The sequence below is a fragment of the Camelus bactrianus genome, chromosome 1 (assembly GCF_048773025.1).
Source record: "Camelus bactrianus isolate YW-2024 breed Bactrian camel chromosome 1, ASM4877302v1, whole genome shotgun sequence".
Lineage (NCBI taxonomy): Eukaryota > Metazoa > Chordata > Mammalia > Artiodactyla > Camelidae > Camelus > Camelus bactrianus.
In genome coordinates this window covers 111,034,669-111,057,229 of record NC_133539.1, presented here as the reverse complement: position 1 = coordinate 111,057,229, position 22,561 = coordinate 111,034,669, and the positions used below count along the sequence as shown (strand labels likewise).

The 22,561-nt window shown below is 36.3% G+C and overlaps 1 protein-coding gene across 2 annotated transcripts in view; it reads left to right on the top strand.

Annotated features, from left to right (window-relative positions):
* DNAJC13 (DnaJ heat shock protein family (Hsp40) member C13) overlaps positions 1–22,561 on the top strand; it is a 106,763-nt gene that overhangs the window by 66,985 nt on the left and 17,217 nt on the right. For both annotated transcript variants that reach the window (XM_010947740.3, XM_010947739.3), the window contains 17 exons: positions 824–978; positions 1,480–1,525; positions 3,399–3,553; positions 4,848–5,049; positions 6,445–6,560; positions 7,121–7,199; positions 8,317–8,452; positions 10,490–10,674; positions 11,120–11,194; positions 12,309–12,428; positions 13,402–13,581; positions 14,175–14,342; positions 15,775–15,888; positions 17,372–17,488; positions 18,635–18,812; positions 20,187–20,278; positions 21,895–21,994. In XM_010947740.3, coding sequence (XP_010946042.2) covers positions 824–978; positions 1,480–1,525; positions 3,399–3,553; positions 4,848–5,049; positions 6,445–6,560; positions 7,121–7,199; positions 8,317–8,452; positions 10,490–10,674; positions 11,120–11,194; positions 12,309–12,428; positions 13,402–13,581; positions 14,175–14,342; positions 15,775–15,888; positions 17,372–17,488; positions 18,635–18,812; positions 20,187–20,278; positions 21,895–21,994 — 2,218 coding nt within the window. The remainder of the gene's footprint in view (positions 1–823; positions 979–1,479; positions 1,526–3,398; positions 3,554–4,847; positions 5,050–6,444; positions 6,561–7,120; positions 7,200–8,316; positions 8,453–10,489; positions 10,675–11,119; positions 11,195–12,308; positions 12,429–13,401; positions 13,582–14,174; positions 14,343–15,774; positions 15,889–17,371; positions 17,489–18,634; positions 18,813–20,186; positions 20,279–21,894; positions 21,995–22,561) is intronic.

Below are 22,561 nucleotides of genomic sequence, written 5' to 3'. Positions count from 1 at the left end.
CACTCTGAATCGAGAACTTTGACCCCCTGATCTGAGCTAGCACTTGCCCTCATTATTGTAAACCTTTTTACTAGTAGCATTTGACTTCAAACTGGGGAGTCTTCAGAAGTAAGTATTGACACAAAATCGAAACGCCATTTTAATTAAGATAAAACTAACATTTCTTTGTCACGTGTTTAGTCATAGCAATACTGCATTGTGCTTTACTAGTCCAAATTCATTGCCGTGATCCCAGGTGGTCCTTTAGTATTGCTAGCTCAGATTTCTAGAGACCACATCCTTTAGTACTTTGTGGTAGTAGAAGTTTGTGTCCTGTAACCCTTTTGCCGTCCACCTGCACTTACAGGTCTGGTTTTCAGTGCTGTTTCACTGAAAGCTGTTCTCTGATCAGCTCTTTGAGTTTTCAAGTAGTCTTCAGGGAATGCTTCGTTTCAACCCAACTGACCTAAAACAAACCCAAAGTGTAGCTGCTTTTATTTTTCCTTTTGTCATTAACAAAGAAGTCGATCCAGGAAAATACCTGCACAGGAAGCAGTTTTACCTGTAATCATGACAGAACAGCTTCAGGCATGTTTGGGCTTTTTCTGAATAAGTTTTGATCAATTCTCAATATTTTTCTCTGCGTTAAATGTTGTAAAATAAATCATTTTTAAATTGTTGAGAGCCTGGTAGACAAGCATACAGAATCCCACTGATTCTTATTTTGCAACTTACTATGTATAAGAAACTATAACCTCAGCACATGAAATGCACAAGCCTAAGATGATTGATACTGCAAGTTGTTTACAACCCAGTAACAAAAACATTTTATTTTGTTTTTTAGCTCCTGTTGACTTTTGACCCTATACTTGTTGAGAAGGTTGCTATTTTGTTGTACCATGTCATGCAGGATAACCCACAGTTACCTCGTCTTTATCTTAGTGGAGTGTTTTTCTTTATCATGATGTACACAGGTTCCAATGTGCTTCCTGTTGCTCGGTAAGACCTCTAATGAGAATCTATTTTAAGTGATTTGAATTGTACATGGACAGATTATTAAATTTTTTATAAGTACATCATTGCTTTTATTAAAATTTTCATTATACAAGCTATTTATATGTCTGAAAATTTGAAAATTAGAAGAATAGGGGAATTCAGAATAACACTACCATATCTAACACAAGAATTATATCATCTAGTAGTTAAATCTTCCAAATGTAATATAACTATATTCACATTATATATGCAGTTTTACATTTGCTCAATTTTTCTTAAGAAGATAAATTTTTTCAATTTCATAATTTTAGTATGACCATAATTTAAAATTTTTTTCTAAGTAAGTTTTTACCTTAAATGGAAGTAAGCAGTTTGGAAATATGGATTTACAAGTTGCCTTTTGTGACTTTTATTTATATATAAAAAATATGATCTTAGAAAAGTAAGGTTACTAAATCTAAATCAGTTGCCTATACGTGCTAAGTATTTTTTTTTTCCTCCTAGATTTTTGAAATACACACACACCAAACAGGCTTTCAAGTCAGAAGAGGTAAGCCAGATTAGTCCTCTGAATATGTAACTTAACAGTGGGTAAGCTATCTTGACACTAGAGTTTCCTGAGTTGTGTGTGTTCACTAGATTATAAGCACTTGAGGGCAGTATTGTTTTATTCTTTTTTTTATATTCCTTGTAGTACCTTGTGCATAGAAAGTCTAAACTAATTTTTTTAATGAAAAGAAATGTTGCCTTTAGACTTAATATTGAAATTGTAGATATGAATTATCGCCTGACATTGCTGTAAATATAATTTTACCTCTGGGTAAAATTTATCTTAGTAATTTTCATAAATGATTCAGTATATAACCGAGTCTCATATAGTCAACTAAGACTCAGTAAGACGTCAACCTTGTTTTTGTTCAGATCCCAATGTAGCAGAAGTGCTAAGCTTCTTTTTTGAAGCTAGTTAATTTTTCAAGTGCCCTGAAGTGTTCTTGCCATTTTACTGAGGAGGAAAAGTAGGAATCCAAAAAAAATGCAAGTACCTTTGACAAAATATAATTTTACACCTACATTTTGCGGAGATATTTATTGTAAACACATAACTGAAGGGTGTTTAAAATTTGGTTAGACTTTTCATGGAGCGCTGATTGGCAAATTTTATTGAGAGCAGAAGAATGAACCAAAATTAGATCACTGTGTAAGAGACTAACCAAGGAGTGTTACACCACTTTGACAACAGATGCTGGACCAAACTGTCTGTTCTATAGAGTAGCCATTTAAGCCCGAGAAAGTAATCTGTCTGTCTAATAATATTGAAGTGATGACCTTAGAAGTATGATCTTCTTAGCTTTATAGAAATAGAAAATATAAAAAGGGTTTTTTAAAAAATTTGCGTCTAATGCCACCACCTTAATGTTAACATTAGGCATTTTGGGCATTCTTTTTTCCTTTCCTTTTTTTCTGTGCAGTTACACATATGTAATTTTTTTTTTCAGATTTTATAATATGAGAAACTACATATGTCATTTCACTCAACAATATTTTGAATAATTACAGCAAAACAGTGTTTATTGATAGCAGAACTCTGGATGTAGGAACTACCTAATAACAGTGTCCTAAAGAGCAGAACAGTTCTTCACCTAGAAGTTTAATAGAAGTGAATTTATGGCTTTTATTAGTAAAAAGCCTGAAAATATTCATTGTCTAAATGTGTATTTGCCCTAAGTGGTAAAACCATGTCTGGGTTTTTTTCCCCTCTTTGTCAGATCCTAGAGGAATTTGCCTAGAAGGAAATAAGAAAAGTATTTATAGTCTTCAGGATTTTTTTCCATCAGCTAAAGAAATGAGTTTCAAATTTTAGTTTGATAAAGTATGAACATTACCCTGACTCCATTTGGTCAGCCAGAGGATATAGAGTTCTTAGGTACAGTTAATTATAATTACTTAATAGAAATTCTCCATCTAAATTGTAGCCACATTTCATGAGGATAAGCTCTTTAAGATCTTGATTTTTCTGGACTTTTTGGAAAACAGAAACAGGTGCAGTTGGGAACTACAGCCAACAATATAACACAGCGTAAATGATGTAAATCTTTGCAGGGTCTTTTTTGTGTTGTTCATTACTGTTATATGTGGTCAAAGGCCAATTGTCCTGAACAGTGCTGGCAGCACCTGACACCTGAGGAGGTTAAGACTGCTGCAGGGCTCGGGGGAGCTGGCTCCACCTGGAGCCCATGCCAACCCAGTTTATACCAGATGCCTCACACTTCACGTTTTGCCATGTTTCCATCTAAATTTCCAAAGCCTAAAAGCATTTGTTCCATTTGTTCTCTTTTCTTAAAATGTTCTCTAACCCTAGTCATTTATTAGAAAACTGAGAGATAACTTTAATGTTTCTGACTTTGTTTTGTTTTGTTTTCAAGACAAAAGGACAAGATATTTTTCAGAGAAGTATACTTGGGCACATTCTACCAGAAGCAATGGTTTGTTACTTAGAAAATTACGAGCCGGAGAAGTTTTCTGAGATTTTTCTAGGAGAATTTGATACTCCAGAAGCAATCTGGAGCAGTGAAATGAGGTAAATAGCCAGTTGATTGTATTTTATAGCCAGAAACTTTACTTCCTACCATCTCATTGGAATTCTGTTAAATGAACTACTTTCACTAGTTGCATAATCTAAAGCCACAGTGGTCATTGGTGCCAAATCAAGGAACGAGTATTGACAAGGCCTTAAGCTTTTCTCTGTTCTAACACAGTTTGACAAAATTACTGTCACTTTAATACAGCTTTATACATAAGGGTAGAGCCTATTACCACTGGTTCTTTTAGGCAATGGATTATTAGGTATGTATGCAACATGTGGATAAAATCAAGACACTCTCTCTGGGTATTTGGAAATAGAACTGTACCCCACTAACTAAAAACGATGCCCATATGGAATGGATCAGACTAGAAATCCCAAAAATCATTTTAGAATGAGGCCAGCACATTTTGACCTTAATCCTAGGAGAATCCCTTAGGAAAAGTCTGTTTCCACCAAGAAAAAGGAGAGGCCCTGAAGCAGATGTCAGTGTCCAAGTAGGTTCTGTCCAGAAAAGACTTGGCACTTCATAGTTCCAGATCTTGTCTACTTCTTTGTGGAGAACGCCGCAGTCCTCTTAACTGGATGACAGTCGATCTTCTGAGTCAGTTACTCGTTCTCCTTTGACTGACTTCACACGATGCCACCTACTGGTTATCATTTGGCTTCTCTTACAGGCTGGCATGTGCCGGCCACCAATTTGAATATATTCTGTATGGCAGTCATATTTTTCATTGGGAACAAGTGTATAGGAATGTGAGTAAGTTTATAACAGTTATTCTGTATAATATCTTTCTCCTGAGATTGATTAATATGAATCCCCCTGTCTAAAAGATGTAGCTATCTGTATCCTGAGCAAATCGTTTCTGCTTAGCTGAGGGCCAGACCCTAGACCCTAGACTGTGGTAAATTAACTAAAATGAAGACCATGCAGTGAACTTCTTTGGTGTGATAACTGGCTTGATAGCTAAGTCCTTGGCTGTTGCCCTCATCCGTGCACCATACCATTTGACCTCCTACTGAGTGAATTTTTAGTAGGAAGAGCTGGTAATATCGGCCTTTTTCTCTATGGTCTTCTTTATAAATAATATTACAAATGAGTTTTTATCCATTGGGTGTTTTTATGCAACAAGTTTAGAATACCCTGAGTAACATTCTTACAAGCTCTCATTTTAGGCCAGTAACTGAGTTACTCTAAAGAAGATCTATGTAATTACCTTGCATGATTACCTTTCTTAACTTTTCTTTAAAATAATCCCTTCATAATGCTTGGAGATTTTTCTAATTGTAGGCGCCTCATGATAGAGAAGATTGCTGCCCATCTTGCCGATTTCACACCTCGTCTTCAGAGTAACACAAGAGCACTTTATCAGTATTGTCCCATCCCAGTTATCAACTATCCACAACTGGAAAATGAACTATTTTGTAATATTTATTACCTCAAGCAACTTTGTGATACACTCCGGTTTCCAGATTGGCCAATTAAAGACCCGGTAAATCAGCAGATTCATTTGTGCCTCCTTAACCTGTAAAAATAGCCTCTGATCGCTTCTGAGGATTTCTTCTTTCTGTGATGAGGATGATAGCTTTCATTAGTGTTCCTTCTTACTTCAGCACTGTGTAGCCCTGAGTGTCGTTGAGAATATTTGGGTAAATCCCAAACTGAAAGACAGTTTTTTCAGGGAACATAAGACTTTACGATCTTGATCTTTTGTGACAAAAGTGAAACAAACTGAATTTCGTGTATATAACACATACCATAATAGCTTGGTGGGAGCTTGTCTTTTTAGCAGATTGATTAAGCTGACAGATGCTGGGGTTGGGCAGTCTGGGCCTGAGTCTCCATGTGGCCATTAATGGCTCTGTGTAACATTCAGTAATACACTGCTGGTCTTCTCTGAGCCTCAGTTATGGTCATCAGACTGCTACTACTAATAGCAGCTATTCCATGTGGTGGTTTGGGAAGATTCAGTGAGAATTCACATGAAAACAGCATAATTCCTGGCACACACTGGAGTGTGACTTGCTCATTTGTATAGTAGTAGCTACTCTCTGCCCTTCCACAGTGGCCTTGGGAACCCTCCAGTTTGGGTCCCCCCCTGGGTATCTCCTGGAAGCCTGGAATGAAGTAGGCGTGGGTGCCCATGTTGGTCTGTTACTGTAGCAGAGATTATACCGTTATCCTTACCATCAAAACATTTCAGAGCAGTTGCCATTTGTACCACCAAGCTGTGACCAAATGAAGGCAGGTTCTGGATTCAACATGAGATCCTAGAAAAGGCATGGGCTTCTTAGTCAGACCTAGGTTTGAATCCAGCACCATCACTTATTAACTGTGAAACCTGCAGCTGTCTCTCAGAATCTCAGTGTTTCCATGTATTTTGAGATTTTATACAAGAATTAAACCTGCTGCAGTCTGTGAAGCATCCAGCTCCTTGGCATACAGGCGTGCAGTGAACCTTAGCTCTCTCCCCACGCACTACCCAGACTCTCTTGTGTTCACTGTCCTTACATTTGTTTGAATGCCAGCATAGCGGTAATGATGTTAGATCACCTGCTTGCTTTCTTACTGCAGTGTATCATCTACTAATTCCAGAGTTTTCCATACTTTCTGAACGTTTCTTTAACAGTTAAGAGTAGAGACAAAAATTGACAGAGAATTAAAATATCACTTAAAAGTAGGGGAATATAGCCCCATAACAGATAACCTTGCTACCTGACATTTCAGCAGGGCTAAGAAGGTGATTTTGGTTACTTGTATTTCAGAAAGCTGTTAATTGAATAGCCTAGAATGTCAGTTTAAAAAAATACGGCACAACAGTTCTGTAACTTAAAAATTATATTTTGAAAAAGTTTGATAGACGTAAGTTTTAATCTTGTCTTTTAAGGTTAAGCTTCTAAAAGATACCCTTGATGCCTGGAAGAAGGAAGTAGAGAAGAAGCCGCCTACAATGTCAATAGATGATGCTTATGAAGTGCTGAACCTCCCTCAAGGACAGGGGCCGTGAGTCGTTTTCAGTATCGCCTTACCTCTTTTTCTCGCAGTTTGTGTTATGCGTGAGGAAGAGACATGCTAGCAGTATGTCTAGAATCCTAAATGACAGGTGTACAGGAAAGAATGCAGATTTACTGTATTTCTTGATCAGTGCAGTTTTATAGTAGAATAGGCGTGTTAGAGAAAAATAGTTTAAAAGACATTTTCTTATACATAGACTGAATTTGTAATTTTTGGCAAGGCGGATAGTTCAAATAACTTAGAATTATAGAGCTTGAAGTAACATTTTTAAAAGTTTAGAAATTTTTTTTTTAGTTCTTCAAACCCCAAATAGGGTTTTGTAATTTGAAGTGAATGATAACCTTGCCTAGGGAATATTTAGGTTTTATCTTTCACACTGTAAAGATAACACATAAGAATAATCTTACTTAAATTTTACTGGGTTTAATTTGATGCCTAGTAAATGGTCATACACAATACAATATTCTTAAAATATTACTTCAGATGATCGTGTAAATATTTTTCTTGCACCTTACTGTATTCATAAAACAAATTTTCCTATTTAACAGGCATGATGAGAGCAAGATTAGAAAAGCTTACTTCAGACTTGCACAGAAGTACCACCCTGATAAGAATCCAGAAGGGAGGGTATGTCCTGCCTTTGGAATTAGGGCTTTGGGTTGACTTCCTTTTGCTTTATTACCATTTTAGGGAGAGGAAAGATCTACTCGTCCTGTGTGTCAGTGTCTGCTTCGTAATACGTGTCCAGAAAAAGTATAAATTTTGATTCAGACTTTTAAAGTCGTCTGCTGCCGGCATTCCATGATCTTGCCTCTCCCAGCTTCCTACTACAGTACTACCTGAGATTCATAACAGATGAAGTCACATAAGAACCATTACAACTAGGACTGATTGTCTGTTGCTAGCAACTTGGAGTTATTTCCACTGATTTCAGGGTCAGCGTTTTTTTTATTAGAGATAGGCAATATTCCTGAATAGGAACAGCATTGGAAAGATGCCACTTTTATATGTGTAAGGCATTTTTAGTCAAAAGCCTGGAATATTTTTGAGAAATTTATAGCAATTCAGATTCATCTGGGAAATAAAATAAAAATCAGGATAGGAAGAAACCTTGAAATCAGTATTAACTGCTAGAATTAACCTACCAGATATTAAAATACTCTACAAAACTGTAATAGTAAAACAGTATTATACTGGTACAAGGGTTAACACGTAGATTAAGGAACATAATGTAGCAGTTTAAGAGCATGGATTTAGGAGTCAGACCTGGGTGTGAGTCTTACTAGCTCTGTCAGCAGTGGACTTTCTGACCGTAGGCAAGTTACTTAACATTATCTAAAAAATGAAGATAATAATGATACATGCCTCACATGGCTGTCTTGAGGATTTAGTGAGATAATGTATGTAAAGCATGTAACACAGTGCCTGCCTTAGTACTCAGTAAACAATAGCTCTTACAACTATTTTTATAACAACTCAGAAACTGTCTCTAGTGTTAATGAGTTTAACATAAGTATGGTATAAATCAGTGAAGAAAAATTTTCAGTAAATGGTACTGAGATCATTGAATAGCTATTTGGAAAAAAAAAATCGTTTGCCACCTAGATTACAGTAGGAATGAATTCCTTAATGTAAAAAAACAAAATAATAACTAAAGTTACTGGTAGAATACAAACCAGCTGTGTTCTGTTTAAGCTGTGATTTGAGATGTTCTAAATTAAAAATTGTCTTTGGTTACATACAGGATATGTTTGAAAAGGTAAATAAAGCCTATGAATTTTTATGTACCAAATCAGCAAAAATAACAGATGGACCAGATCCAGAGAATATAATTTTAATTCTGAAAACACAGAGCATCCTCTTTAACCGTCATAAAGAAGGTAAGACATGTTATTCTCAAATTTTAATTTACCCTGTAGTTACTTCTGCCATGTTCTTTGCTTCTGTGGCCTATTTTAATAGATTTCTTACTATTATTGCAAAAGACTCCTTAGAATTGGATTTTGATACAGTAGAAGAGTAGTTCTCTATAAGAAGGTCCAAAATGTTTATTTTATACCTTTCACTTCTTACCTATGTTTTTCAATATTTTACATTTGTAACAGGATTTCATTGTTCCTTCCTGAAGGACATTTCTGATCTCTGGAGGTACTTGGTTAGCTTCTTGTTTAGCCATTTAGCAGGAAACATATTAAATAAGATCTAAAACGGATCTGGAATTTAAGGTTCATTAAATGTTATTAAATCACATATAGAAGACTGTAGCTATCCAAAAACTCTAAAGGTAGAAAATACCAAGAGTGTTGTTTTTTAAAAAGCAACAGAAACTTTTGCCATAATTACAAATATCCCCCCACACTTCATTTCCTGTGGTGGCTCTCAGAATCCTCTGTTCCTGTTAGGACAGTTGGGAAAACTGTTACAGACAAAATAGGTGTGATTTCAGGGTGCAGGGTTGTTGGGAATTTCCAGCTCGCTTTTAGGGCCATTTGTGGTAGACCTAATAGTAGCAGCCAGAAAGCTAGGGACACATTGAAAAATGTTAAGACTTGGTTGGGGGTAGGGAGTTAGGGTCAGTGTGGCAGGTGTCCTTTGGTTTGGGAACTAAACTTGACTTACAGCACAAAGTGGGAGACCAATTTGCTCTGTAGGATGATGGGAGAAAGCAATGGGGATTTGAGATAAGCAGGAGGACTGTTGGGTAACTGGAGACAAGAGGAGTTGCAGTCTAAGTATTGGAGGGGACAGCATGGGGCTCTAGCAGTTTGGTCATTAGAGAACAGTGATTAACTGATTCACTTTTGCATATGAATTCAACAGAAAGCATTAGTTACATGGCATTTATCACTAGTCAGAATGGGTTTAAAGAAGTCTTTTCAAACCACTGGTTATTTTTTAATGGCAGTAACTGTAGTAGCCACAGGGTGCAGTTGTGGCTCTCCATTGGGTTGTTATCAGGGTGAGAATGTTTTTTCAGGCTGTCTTCCACTCTTCCCAAAAGGAGTTTATGTCCAATAAGTTTTGGGCTGAGGATCCTGATCAGATAGGACTTAAGATTAATTCATTCTGCTTTCTTACCACATACGTATATGTATGTGTTAGGACTGCTAGGATCAGTTCCAAGGGGGTTTTTAAGCCATCTTAGAAATGAGTCAATTTAAGGCAGATTACTGGTCATTCTCAAAAGGGAAAAAGCTTTATGCTGATGTCAAGTAGGATGACAGAGGTACTTAGGAAGTCAAAGCCAATTAATTTGCATATTCTTGCCTGATAAATTAGTTTAAAAAAAAATAGGATGAAAGGAAGAGAGGAATTGAGCACTTCCACATTTCAGCTTTTCCTTTTAAATTTGCTTATCAAAACATGGACTCAACCAAGTATAGCTAATAAATTAACTATCTCTACCTTGTATCTCTAGTAACAAATTATATTCATTATTTTCAAGTGTTTATTTTACGGTAACTAGTGAAATAGAAAAGTGTGCTTGTTATTCAGAAAGCAGAATATAAAATATTCACTGTCATTTAAATCAGATGTCTCTCATTATGTCTTTATAAGAGATAAGAACAACCTCTGGTGCATTGTCTATGTCTTGCTGTCTATGATCAGGTGAAAAATTACAAAGATCACGGGGACAACATAGAAAGTAGATATTCTGAAAGGGATCAAAATCACTATACACCAAGTTCAGTTAATCTACTAGAAAATACTCTTTTTCTAGTAGAAACATTAATAGAAAAGTCAACCAAACAAATTTGCTAGAAAAGAAGAGATCCAAGGGATTTGTACTTGGTTTAATTTTGTTTTATAAATTGAATTAGGAGACATTTAAGATGTTGATTATTTTAATCTTTTTTTTTTTTGGCAATGTAATTGAACATAGTGTCAAAATTAACTTATGATCATCATCATTTCAGATTTACAGCCTTATAAATATGCCGGATACCCCATGCTAATTCGGACTATAACGATGGAAACTTCAGATGACCTCCTGTTCTCTAAAGAATCACCGTTGTTGCCTGCTGCTGCAGAGCTGGCTTTCCATACTGTTAACTGCTCAGCCCTCAATGCTGAAGAGCTCAGGAGGGAGAATGGAATTGAGGTGATGTGGAATGACCTTTGTGCTTGTCTTCAAGCTAGGTTGGGCCCATTGTATGACTCTTGGCAATAGAAAATTCACCAAGTACAAATATAGTTGATTCAGTTTCTTGAATTTATTCCAACAGATGACAATGTATATTCTCTATATTCTAATATGAGAATTAAAGGTAGAAATGGAGCTTTATTTCATAATATGAATTAGAGAGTACTGGATTCAAGATTGGTGAACTTTAATGTTACTTACAAACTAGCTCAGTGGGAATGCTTAAAAAGAAACTTCTAGGATTCCTTTGTTTACTTGTTTATTTAACAAATGTTAGTTCAGCAAACATTTATTTACCAAATTTCTAACATTAGAAGGTTATTAATGTTTTATTCCTATCAGAAAAGACTTTTCAGACATCATGTCAAAATGGAGAGTTAATGACTGAATTCTGTCTCTGCAGGTCCTACAAGAGGCATTTAGTCGCTGCGTGGCTGTCTTGAATCGTTCCAGTAAACCAAGTGACATGTCAGTACAGGTGAGGCTAAAACAAGGTTCCAAGAAGTTACAGCAGACCAGGGGCTCAGACTCCAGCATCTGTGAGAGTCTCGGAGGGCTCATTAAAACCTGGGTTGCTCAGCTCTGCCTCCTCTCCCTCTCCCACAGCTTCTGAGTCAGTAGGTCTGGAGCAGGAGCCTGAGAATGTGCTTTTCTAACAAGTTTCCAGGTGATTCTGATGCTGTTGGTCTGTGTATCACATTCTAAGAACCACTGCACTAAATCATATGTGATCTGATGGCTTAATTTTTCTTTTCTTAGAGTAGAGAATGGTACAATGATCCCTTGTCCCTGTTGCCAAGTTTCAAACAGTTGTCATTTTGCCATTCTTGTTTCATTTATCTTCTATCCCCTTCCATAATTTCCTTCTCTGCCTCCCTCTCCTGTCCCTAATAATTACAGTGGCTTATTTTCTGCTAAATTCTTTGATAGAAGATCCGTCAGGAATTCATTAAGATCATTGTAGAATTCATCTCTTTATGTGGCCTTTTGTTTATGCCAGCAAAATTTAGAATATAAGACAGTTGATCATGTATAACTGAAATGTGCTCTACACTGGAATTGGACATAGCATTGTAAAATGACTATAACTCAGTAAAAGTCTTTAAAAAAAAAAAAAGACTGTTGAGTACAGGCTTTTGCGTTTCATCCTCTATTTTGTAGTACATGAATAGAATTCTGGACAAAAATACATTAATTCAGATGGTGGCAGACATTATCAGTATGGACTGGAGAGTAAATATTTGAGGCTTTCAGGTTACATACAGTCTCTGTTGCATATTTTTTTATTTTTCATTTTTACAATTCTTTAAAAATGTAAAAACCATTCTTAGTTTTGTGGCCATACAAAAATAGGTCATGGTTGATTTGGCCTGTGGGTCCTAGTGGCCATGCTTTGCCAACCCTGCACCCGTAGGAAATCTAAACTAGAAATGCTAATAATGCAATAGCAATGTTCTGTTAAATTTTGAAGCATCGTATGTATGTACCATAAGCGTTATTCATGAGTCTCTGCTGATACGATTTCCACTATCTTAAATAAGGAATGCATGTGTGACTCTTTTTTTTTTTTTCCTCTGTTGTGTTGTCTGCAGGTGTGTGGGCACATAAGCAAATGCTATAGTGTGGCTGCTCAGTTTGAAGAATGCCGAGAGAAGATCACAGAAATGCCTGGCATCATCAGGGACCTTTGTCGGGTGCTCTATTTTGGCAAGGTAGAGGTCACCTTTGTGGCTTTCTGGATTCAGTCAGCAATGGGTTTTCCTTGTCAGGTAGCCAGTCCCCAATTTATAAACAAGCTGTTTTCCTAAAATTATGTTTAAGTAAATTATATAAACCTCTAAAAGCATCTTCTAACAGAAGACTTGCTGTAAATATAGGCTTTTGCTCCTGGACTGGTCCACAAAGAGTAAGACTAGAGTGACACAGAGGGAAGCCGGTCTTCTCTGAACATTGAAGGAGAGGCAGGGAAGCAGAGAAAGACGTCTAGACTCCATCAGTCTAACGACAGTGAAGGACCACGTTAAACCTGAAGCTTAAGAGGCAGGTCACTGCCTGGTGGAAAGGCTGTAGGGATCCCAGAGCTGGCCGTTTCCTTCCAATCTGAGAGTGCTGAGGGAGGTTGACTGTGGGAGATGTGACAGGTGGCTGGGAAGGGGCTTTCTCAGATAACTAGGCAGAGTGAGGGTTGTGTTGGAGTAGAACAGGGTTGGGGTGCTGATCCTGGGCTAAGTTATCTCAGAGTAAGGAATCTAATGAAAATATGTTCTCAGTTTTATTTACTGGAGGTCCTTAGAAGTGTTTAATAAGAATAGACTCTAATATAAAGAAGTAAACCTGTACACCTGTGCTAAAGATATCATTGATACACTTCTAAGATCACTAGCATGTGAGTTGCTATTAAAGCCTTATTAGTATTTTTAAAAATCAAAAATGTAAGAAGTGAAACAAAACTATATTCTCAAATCTTTGAACACTAGCTTCAAAGATAGTAATTCTGTGTCTTGTCACAGGATTACTGTTAAATTTAGGCTTTAATGGACATAGGATTCAGATTTAAACTGGAATTGAAAATATGAGAGGAGGTAAACATACAGTAAGACAGCAAGCTTGACATACATTCACAGCCAGTTTCTCTTGGGAGCTTTTCTTTAACCCTGTAATTAATTCCATTATTCTTATCCTCAGAGTATTCCACGGGTGGCCGCTCTTGGGGTAGAATGTGTCAGTTCTTTTGCTGTGGATTTCTGGCTGCAGACACACCTATTGCAGGCTGGAGTTTTGTGGCATCTGCTTGGTTATCTGTTTAATTATGACTACACACTAGAAGAGAGTGGCATTCAGAAAAGCGAAGAAACAAACCAGCAGGTAACTTGAACACTGCTTTAACATTGAATTTGAACCCAAACCATAGGTTAATACAAAGCAAAGCCCCAACTATCCAGGGCCCCCAAGGCATACACTGTTTTTGAAGATAACCAAATTTATTGCTGTTTTTAAGTCCTCAAACTTTTTATCTTAGCCATTTGTTCCAGAAGGATTCAAGGCAAGGGAATTTGTGATAGCATATATTGGTTAAAAATTAATTTTTTGCTGGTTACTCAGTCACCTTTATGACTGCAAAGTTATTGTTGTGTACCACAGGGAAATGTAACAATGCTATTGGACTAGTGGGGCTAGCTCCCCCAAGCACTTGAGAGCTTGTCTGATTTTCACAGATATTTTTTGTCTATCCGATTATCTACAGGACCCTGCATTGGGTATAAATGAGTACATAGATTCTGATGGTCTTTCGTATAAATAAAAGAATAAGCTCCCAAGCATAAACTCTCTGCCATCAGTGTTGGGAGCTCCAGTGCCTTTTTTGTTTATTTTTACTTTCTGCTCCTTAATAATGTTTCGTACAGGTTCGGTTCTGTATAAGATAACGGATTCTACTTTAATGTCTTATTTTGTAACAGGAAGTAGCCAACAGCCTTGCCAAACTGAGTGTCCGTGCTCTAAGTCGCCTTGGAGGGTATCTGCCTGAAGAACAGGCAACCCCAGAAAACCCCACCATAAGGAAAAGTTTAGCTGGCATGCTGACCCCCTATGTTGCCAGGAAACTTGCTGTGGTCAGTGCTACTGAGGTATGTGCTTCAGAGGGAGCCTGGGTTTTGATGAATATTGCAAGATCCCTTACATATTAGAGGAACATAGCAATGTTGATTGCTCTAGGAAACCTAAGAATTGAAAATGCTCACATGCTTGTTCTCTGAACCAAGAAATTCGGCTTATTGTGGATTGGTGCTGATGATATCAGCTCTGTAAGTCTATTCTGTCTGTAAGGGTAAATTAATTTCATGTTTCTCCACTGTGGAGCTCACCCTAATTCTTGATAAACTTGAGTCATAAAGGGCTAGGACAAGAGAGCGAACTTGGAGAGAGGGCTGGGAGTCAGGAGACCCAGAGTATATTTTTACCTGTTTTTTAAATAAACTATAACTTCTTTGGACTCAGCATTGAGATCCTAAAAGTAAATGCATACACACATGCATGCGCGCATATATGACAAAAATAAATATGACCATGGTAGATCTCCCAACCTCTTCTGTAAGCATCATTGCGAAACAATCTAAGAATGTAACATTAGAGTATTGACCTATAGAAATCCACTAAATAGAGTACTATGAAAAGTTAAATTGTATAGGTATGTGTAAAGACATTAAAAGATGTTTAAAGTATTTTAAGTGAAAAGCATAAGTTCCATTTTTGGCATTAAAAAAATGAATGGATGGATCTGTATCCATATGTTAAGTAGTTATCCCTCCCAGAATGGCAGAATTGCAGGCTATTTTAATTTTGTTATGTTTTCTCTAATGATCATCTAATACTTTTATAAGAAAAAAAGTCCTCAGGGTTCCAAATGTGTAGAGTATTTCTGGGATTTTTAAACAGCCTTTTTTTTTTTTTAAATGCAATCTGATTGAGTCTGTTTTTTTGTGCAGATTGTTGCTTTTCAGAGCCCCTGAGTAAGAGGGAAGAGCTTTAGATGCCAATCTTGATCTTGATTCTTTTTCTGGACTTTGTGTTCACCAGTGTTATATACTTTGCTGACTGAAAACATTCTTTCCAGAAATACGAACAAGTTGTTGATTACCTACTATAGAGAAGGGGAAAAAATTAACACTTCAAAATCCTGTCCTGAACTCCATCTGGACTTAATAAAATGTTTACTTTAAATTGCCATGTTTATAAAATGCTTTAACACGAAATATCTTGGGTAATTTTCACCATAGCAGAGTAAATGTTAAGACTGTGAAGTCAAACAGACTCAAATTTGAATCCTAATTTCACCACTTTAAGATAATGAGACCTGGGACAAATAATTTGATCTTTCTCAGTCTTGGTTTTTCTCAGCTGCAAAATGGATATTGTTAACACACTTGTTAGAATTATTGAGATGTTTTATACTTAAAACATCTGTTACAGTGCTTGGCATGTAATGGGCAATTTTAATATATGCTAAATAACTTCAGTGTTTCTTCTGAGTTTATAAAACAGTAATATTCTGCCTCCTAGATTTTGAAGATGCTTAACAGCAACACAGAGAGCCCTTATTTGATATGGAATAATTCTACAAGAGCAGAACTGCTTGAATTTCTTGAATCCCAACAAGAAAACATGATTAAAAAAGTATGTTATTGTTTTATAAAGTTCTTGGATAACTTCCAGTAATAGAATCTCCGGAAATAGAAGTTAGTGTCGGCGAAACAGAAACCCATTATTTCTCCATTTGGTGATCATCAAGCTACTAGCTTTTTGCTATCTAATATTTGATCCATTTGATAACAGCATTCTTACTGTATTTAATAATACGTGAGGATTTTTTGTGGTGTTTTGAATTACCACTTACATATAGCTGCCTTCTATTTTAACCATTCTTTAAACCCAGAAGCTCTGTTTTAAGTGTTCTTTTTAGCTTCTTTCCCTCGGTAAATCAAAATTGCTTTCTGGTATCAAAATTGAGTAATTTTTCCTATCCTGCCGCCATCTAGTGAAGAAGCTGTTAAGCCATGAAAAAAAAGACAGTAGGATGGGAAATAAGGAGAGGGCCTAGATAATGTATATATATAGATGATTGAGTCTTGATGGTTTAGAAGACAGTTATGTTTGTGGGTTTGGAGTTTATTTAAAGAGGAACCATTGCTGTTATTTCCTGAACTATTAAAAAAAATTTTTTTTTCAAGGCTTGGTCTTTTTTATTTCAGTGTAGTATGCAAAACCATTAGAAAAGCTAAGGTAATAAAAGCTCAGCACATCAACTGCTGAGTTAAATAGGAGACACATTAATAGTATGAATTACTCATACTTCAGAATTTCAAAACTTGGTTTTGAACTCATTTCTTGATAGTCACCGGAGCTCTTTGTAGGTAGAAGCTTTGAAAATTGCAGAGCGAACAGAGCTAAGGAGGACAAGTGTCGGGTTTCTATACATCATCTGTTCTCTCACCAGAAGAGACATAATATCATCTTTTTGTTTGACCCTTTACAACTTTATGATGTACTTTCACATAATATTTCAGTCAGTCCAACCTAAATTTTGTGCGATTTCAACCTAAGTCTAAATCTTGGGACTATTTTTTTACCCCATTCCTTTTCTATCTTTTTCTTTTCCTTTATTAAATGGAAACTCTTCTTGATTTGTCAACCTCTGTTACCCTGCTGCTTTTATTCAGAGACCCTGTTTTCCAGCACTTGCAGTTAATGTATTGTTTTTTAAAACCCTTTATTTCTTCACTCTCTTACCCTATATCTGATGGGGCCAAACGTCTGCTGAGCGGAGTAAGAAGGGCCAAGTATTATCCTTGCTTATAGACGTCAGCTCTGAGACATTTCATTGGCTGATCTCTGTGATCTTTTGAAATTTTAAAATGAGTTATAATATTGATCTTTGGATTAAAAGTAACAACTCTGCACCTGTTCTAGAGTCCACATCACAAACATGAAAATTGCACTGAGTGCTGTGATGTGTGTCCTACCACGTTTTTCCTCTATGGAAAACGAACGGCTCTTTCAAGTTATTTGTCTTGTTATTAAGCTGAATGTGGATAAATTTATAAACCAGACACAAATGACTCCAGTTTACATCTAACAGTCTATTTTCTTTTTTGAAAAGGGTGATTGTGACAAAACGTACGGATCAGAATTTGTCTACAGTGATCATGCCAAAGAACTTATTGTAGGGGAGATTTTTGTCAGGGTGTATAATGAAGTCCCTACTTTCCCACTCGAGGTAAGCTCTCGACTTTTAGTTTTGTCTGATACCTTTGATCATTTGTTATTGAAAGCAACTAGTTTATTCACACTGTATACATCGAAATAATACCTGTTTTTTTGCCAAATGCTTTATGCTAACTTGGGTATGTGACGGGTGACCATTGATAACTTATGAGCCTCTTTATTTTGAACATTGAAGAATTTAATTTTGTGGATTCATAAATAAGAAGTTATTCCTTCCCCAGCTGTTCTTATATTTTGTGCACAGTACTGTCCCACTGTGTCATGTGTATATGCCTTCAACTTTTACTGATCTCTCATGGAAGTGTAAGGCCATTTACATGTCAAATTGCTTACACTATCATACTGAATATCAGACCACCTGACAGAAGTCCTTCTCTTATTAGAAGAAATTAGGACAGCACAGGTGGAAAGCAGAATTTTAAGTTGATGACTAGAGTCACACCAGGTTCATCTTTTGTGATGATCCCTAATCACTTCCAGAAGCAAATGAGGAGCTTCTTTTTCTTCTTAGTACTTAGGGATGGTGTAGGAAGTTTCTGTTGTAGTTTTTTTGTTTTTGCTTTTTGGAGTACATAACAAGGAGGATTTGGTGGTTGATTGGTTTATAAGGAGGGGAAAAGTGAGGCTTTGTTTCAGAGTTTGCCCTTGGGAAAAAAAGGAATTTACTAAACTGTAATGTATATTATTTACCACAGAATAATACATATAAATCGCTGTTAAGCAGAATGAGTTCAGTGATTTGTGCAGTCTCTTTGAAGATTGTCCTTTGACTTCATATTTTAAATACATGTAATTTTTAAATATAAAAATACAATGAAATATAGAAGTTATATATCATACTATCAATTACTTTGGTAAAGGGAAGACACACTCTAGTCTCAGAATTATATCAAAGTACTGATGGGAGTATATCAAGTCCCTAATGGATTAGGACAAAAAAAGTTAAATACTTTCTAACGCAATTGGATTTTGTCCTGTTTCTCCACCCCCTCCCCCTTAATCTGTAGATGTATTCATGCGTGTGTATAATTTAATCACTTTCATAGCTTGAAATGTTTTTGTTTTTGCTGTGGAGTCTTCGCTAATAGGTTATTCTCAAGGGCGCACATGTTTTTAAATATTTTTCCATTCAACTTAGGTTCCAAAAGCATTTGCTGCAAGTCTCTTGGATTATATAGGCTCCCAGGCCCAGTACCTCCACACATTCATGGCAATCACACACGCTGCAAAAGTGGAGTCCGAGCAGCATGGAGACCGCTTGCCAAGAGTGGAAATGGCTTTGGAGGCTCTGAGAAATGTCATAAAATATAATCCAGGTGTGTGACTGTACCCTTGATCAGTAAGATACTTATAATAGAAGAGCCCTAAAAATTCCAGTTCTCAATTTTATCAGGGAAAATTATTCTTGGTTATGATGTAATACTTAATATAATACTAGGAACTGATCCCATAATATTTTTACCTATATATGGTACGGTGGAGAGGTCAAGTCACCATGCTTAGAAGTCATATCTAAGAGCAGGTTAAGTCTCAGTGAGTTGAAAAGGCAAAATAACTTCTTATAAAACTGCATATTGATGACGTAAGTTAACATACAAGTGTAAGTGCTTAAATTAGATTTATTTGGTGATCTGATTTTTGCCTCTTTTGGTCCTTAACACTATGCCATGTGTATATGGGCCATTCATATTTTTGAAAAACTGCCTGAAGTTATTCGTGTATAAAAATTAAAATAATAAAAAAATAATAATAATTAAAACAATTAAAAATAATTAAAATAATAAAAAAAATTGTTAAAACATCTTTAAGAGGACATTTCTAAGAATGTTATCAGCGAGATGGATGAGTGAAAATCCAACAGCTTCTTCCAGTTCTAACTTTGATAAACCAGTATAGGCGACAAAACCTAAAGCAATAGGAAACCACCTTAAGTTAATTGAAGACCTCACATCTTTTTTGTTAACACTTAAAATTATATTGCAGGTACTTTTTTGCTCTTTTCACTGTGTGTTACAGTTCTATTAAACTTCTGACATTTGGTTATTGCCAACAAATGAGTTAAACAAAATAAGCAATAGTAATTAAATGTTGTTAGGAAAATTAGTCATTCATTCCCAAGGTATACATGGGGATGTTATTAAAGGCAGATTTTGTAAAAATCTGAAGAAAACTTTGTTATTGTTTGGAGTTGCGTATTAGGTACAGAGAAATTGCAGCAAAGCTGGCCATCGATTTGGAACTCGTTTGTTTGTAATGTAGTCCTCAAGTGGCAGAGTTCTCAGTCTTAATCAAAAGCCACGTGACGTCACGCTCTCCCCAGATGTAATTAGGCGGAGAGAGGTAGCTCTGAGGTCTAGCGGTAAAGAGTAAGAATCCCACCTTACACTTTTTATTTTTGAATTGTATTTGGACTGTGCATTTGGTAAATTTGTTTTCAGCTTGTGAGCTAGCTAGCGGTGGGGATGGAAATGAAAACCAAACAAGCCTCAGAAGCTCTAACAGCGTTTTGCTTCTTAAGATGTACTGTGCTTAGTGGTGATACTTCACTTACTTCATGTCACAAATGTTGAGAAAAGTCTTTTGGAGACTTAGAGTTGATAGTAACCAGCAGTGTACATTGGTTTTCGAAGGTCAATAATTTAGAGCATCTCTTGGTAATAAAAATTAAACATTTTATTTTTACTCCATAGGCTCTGAAAGTGAATGCATTGGACACTTTAAGTTAATATTTTCTCTTCTTCGAGTCCATGGAGCTGGTCAAGTACAGCAGTTGGCTTTAGAGGTGAAAGGATTTTGTACTAAAGCATGTTGTCTTTCCTACCACTTACTATATATGGTTTGAGCTTTGATTAATTACTATCTGAAGTTTCATTGAAGTTTGCATGTGCTCTTTTGTGTGTGTGTGTGTGTGTGTGTGTCTGCGTGTGTTTTGCCTTTTAAGCCAAGTGAATATTTTTAAAATTTGAATTAATATGCTCATTTTGAAGAGCAAAGGTGGCATAGTGTTGTTGAAGGTGGTTCTCTGTGGTCATTGTCTGTCATGCATTAGAACTTGGAATGCGTTGTGTAGTGCCATGTGGGGTGAGTTAAGGAATGGATTTGACTCAGGAAGCTTGGAGGCCACACATCAGCAAGGAAAGGAGGCAAGATTTCCCTGATCTCTGTGTCCCCACATGTTGAGATCAGGGCACTCTGGTTGTGTTCCAGAGAACAGACCCTCCTCCTCCCCCTCCATTGCTCTCCCTTCTTATGAATCTGATACAGAAGCAGCCTTTCCAGTGAGGGTGTCACACTTTACAGGAGCTGTCTAGGAAAAGCAACTGCTCAGAACCTGTGGGCTGTGGGGGTTTGAGAGTGGTTTTGGGGAGGGGGGGCTCCTTCAGGAGAATGAAATAATTGGTCCCGTAAGAAGCTGTTTGGGTGGAGCCTTTTTCTCTGGGAGAAGTGGGGGAAACCCCAGTCACAGGGGACTCGTTCAGGCACCCAGGGTGAGCTGCCAGGATCTTTTTCCAAATGATCCTGCTTGTTGTAATAAGAACAATCCATTATAAAGAATTCAGCCCTGCAGTTAACAGGTTCATGAGTAGTTAATGAGTGATTAAGTTCTTAGATGGCATTCTGGTCTTAAAAAGATGTTTAGTAAAACAATAAAGGTTGGATTGGTCAAAGAGCTTAACTAGTGTGTTCTTTTCATTGAAAAGTGTGCTTCTCTAACTATTTCCTTCAAGTACCTTGTTAACTTTTAAGATAAGCATTATTAGATCTACATTTTGCTTTGAGATTCGACCACATGATTGAAGTTAAGTGACATTGATCTTTAGATGCATATTATAAAAGTTAAACATGAGAGATCATGCTCTTTGAAAGAAAAATATACCTATTTTCTTTATAACGGAAAGATAGACCCAATCTGTTGTACTGGGCACTGAAGACATTTACTTTCTCCCTCTAAAAGCTAAAAGAAAGTCCCAGTAATGAAGATCATTCATTTCCTAATCTTCCCACTGCAGATCTATGATTGGAAAACACTGCAGTGTACACCATAGTTCTGGAGCATGAACTGTGTAGGATTGAAGGCTTTTTGTAATCTTGAGATTGTAAATTGGTGCTAAAGTATTTGTTTAGATTATTTTATTTCTTACCTCTAAATTAATAGAAATTGAATGTTCATAATATATGCATTAGTATTAACATATTTTACTTCTCCAAAGATCAAAGTAATAAAGCCAATCTCTTAAAATTAAACTCTTGCCTAAAAATTATTTTGTTCTCCAAACATTTTTTTCATTTTGGTGAAGCCTTACATTTATTTAGTTCTGACTAATTTGACTTAAATTTGTTTTAAGTCTGAGATTATTTTCAAAACTCTTAATTAATATCCTGTTGATTAATTTTCAGGTTGTGAATATAGTGACATCTAACCAAGATTGTGTAAACAATATTGCTGAATCAATGGTTTTGTCCAATTTATTGGCTCTTCTACATTCTTTGCCATCAAGTACGTATATTCACAAATGGAATTTTCAAAACCACAGCACAGTTAACCCATGGAGGGGAGCAGTTACATAGATAGTAAAAAACCTGACATAACGTTATCCTGTTTAGTTTTGGAATATTTTAAGTGGTATGCTTTATGTTAGATTTGTCTTCCTAATTACTTTTTTACATAGTTAATAAAATTACTTTGTATTTCCCGTATTGAAAGTTGGAGGTGAGAGAGATCCAAAAGCAAAGGAAAAGAATTGAGGATTTTTCATTGGCTGAGTGTGAGCTACACATGAGTAATTGAGAATTGACTAATATTCCATGGTTTATTTAAAAACCACAATTGGTCTTAGAAAATAGAAGAAACGCTTAAGATAAAAATCACCTTGTGTTCAGCTTAAAGTTCAGTCCTGTGTTGCCATTTACTGATTTGATACTGATAGTGACTACTACCACCGAATGAGATCAGTTTAAAAAAATACACCAACCTGATTTCTTGAATACAGCCTGCACTAATTCAGCCTTCTTATAAACGTACGTGCAGTTGTCTAGTGTGTAGTTGTGCTAGAATCAACCTTGA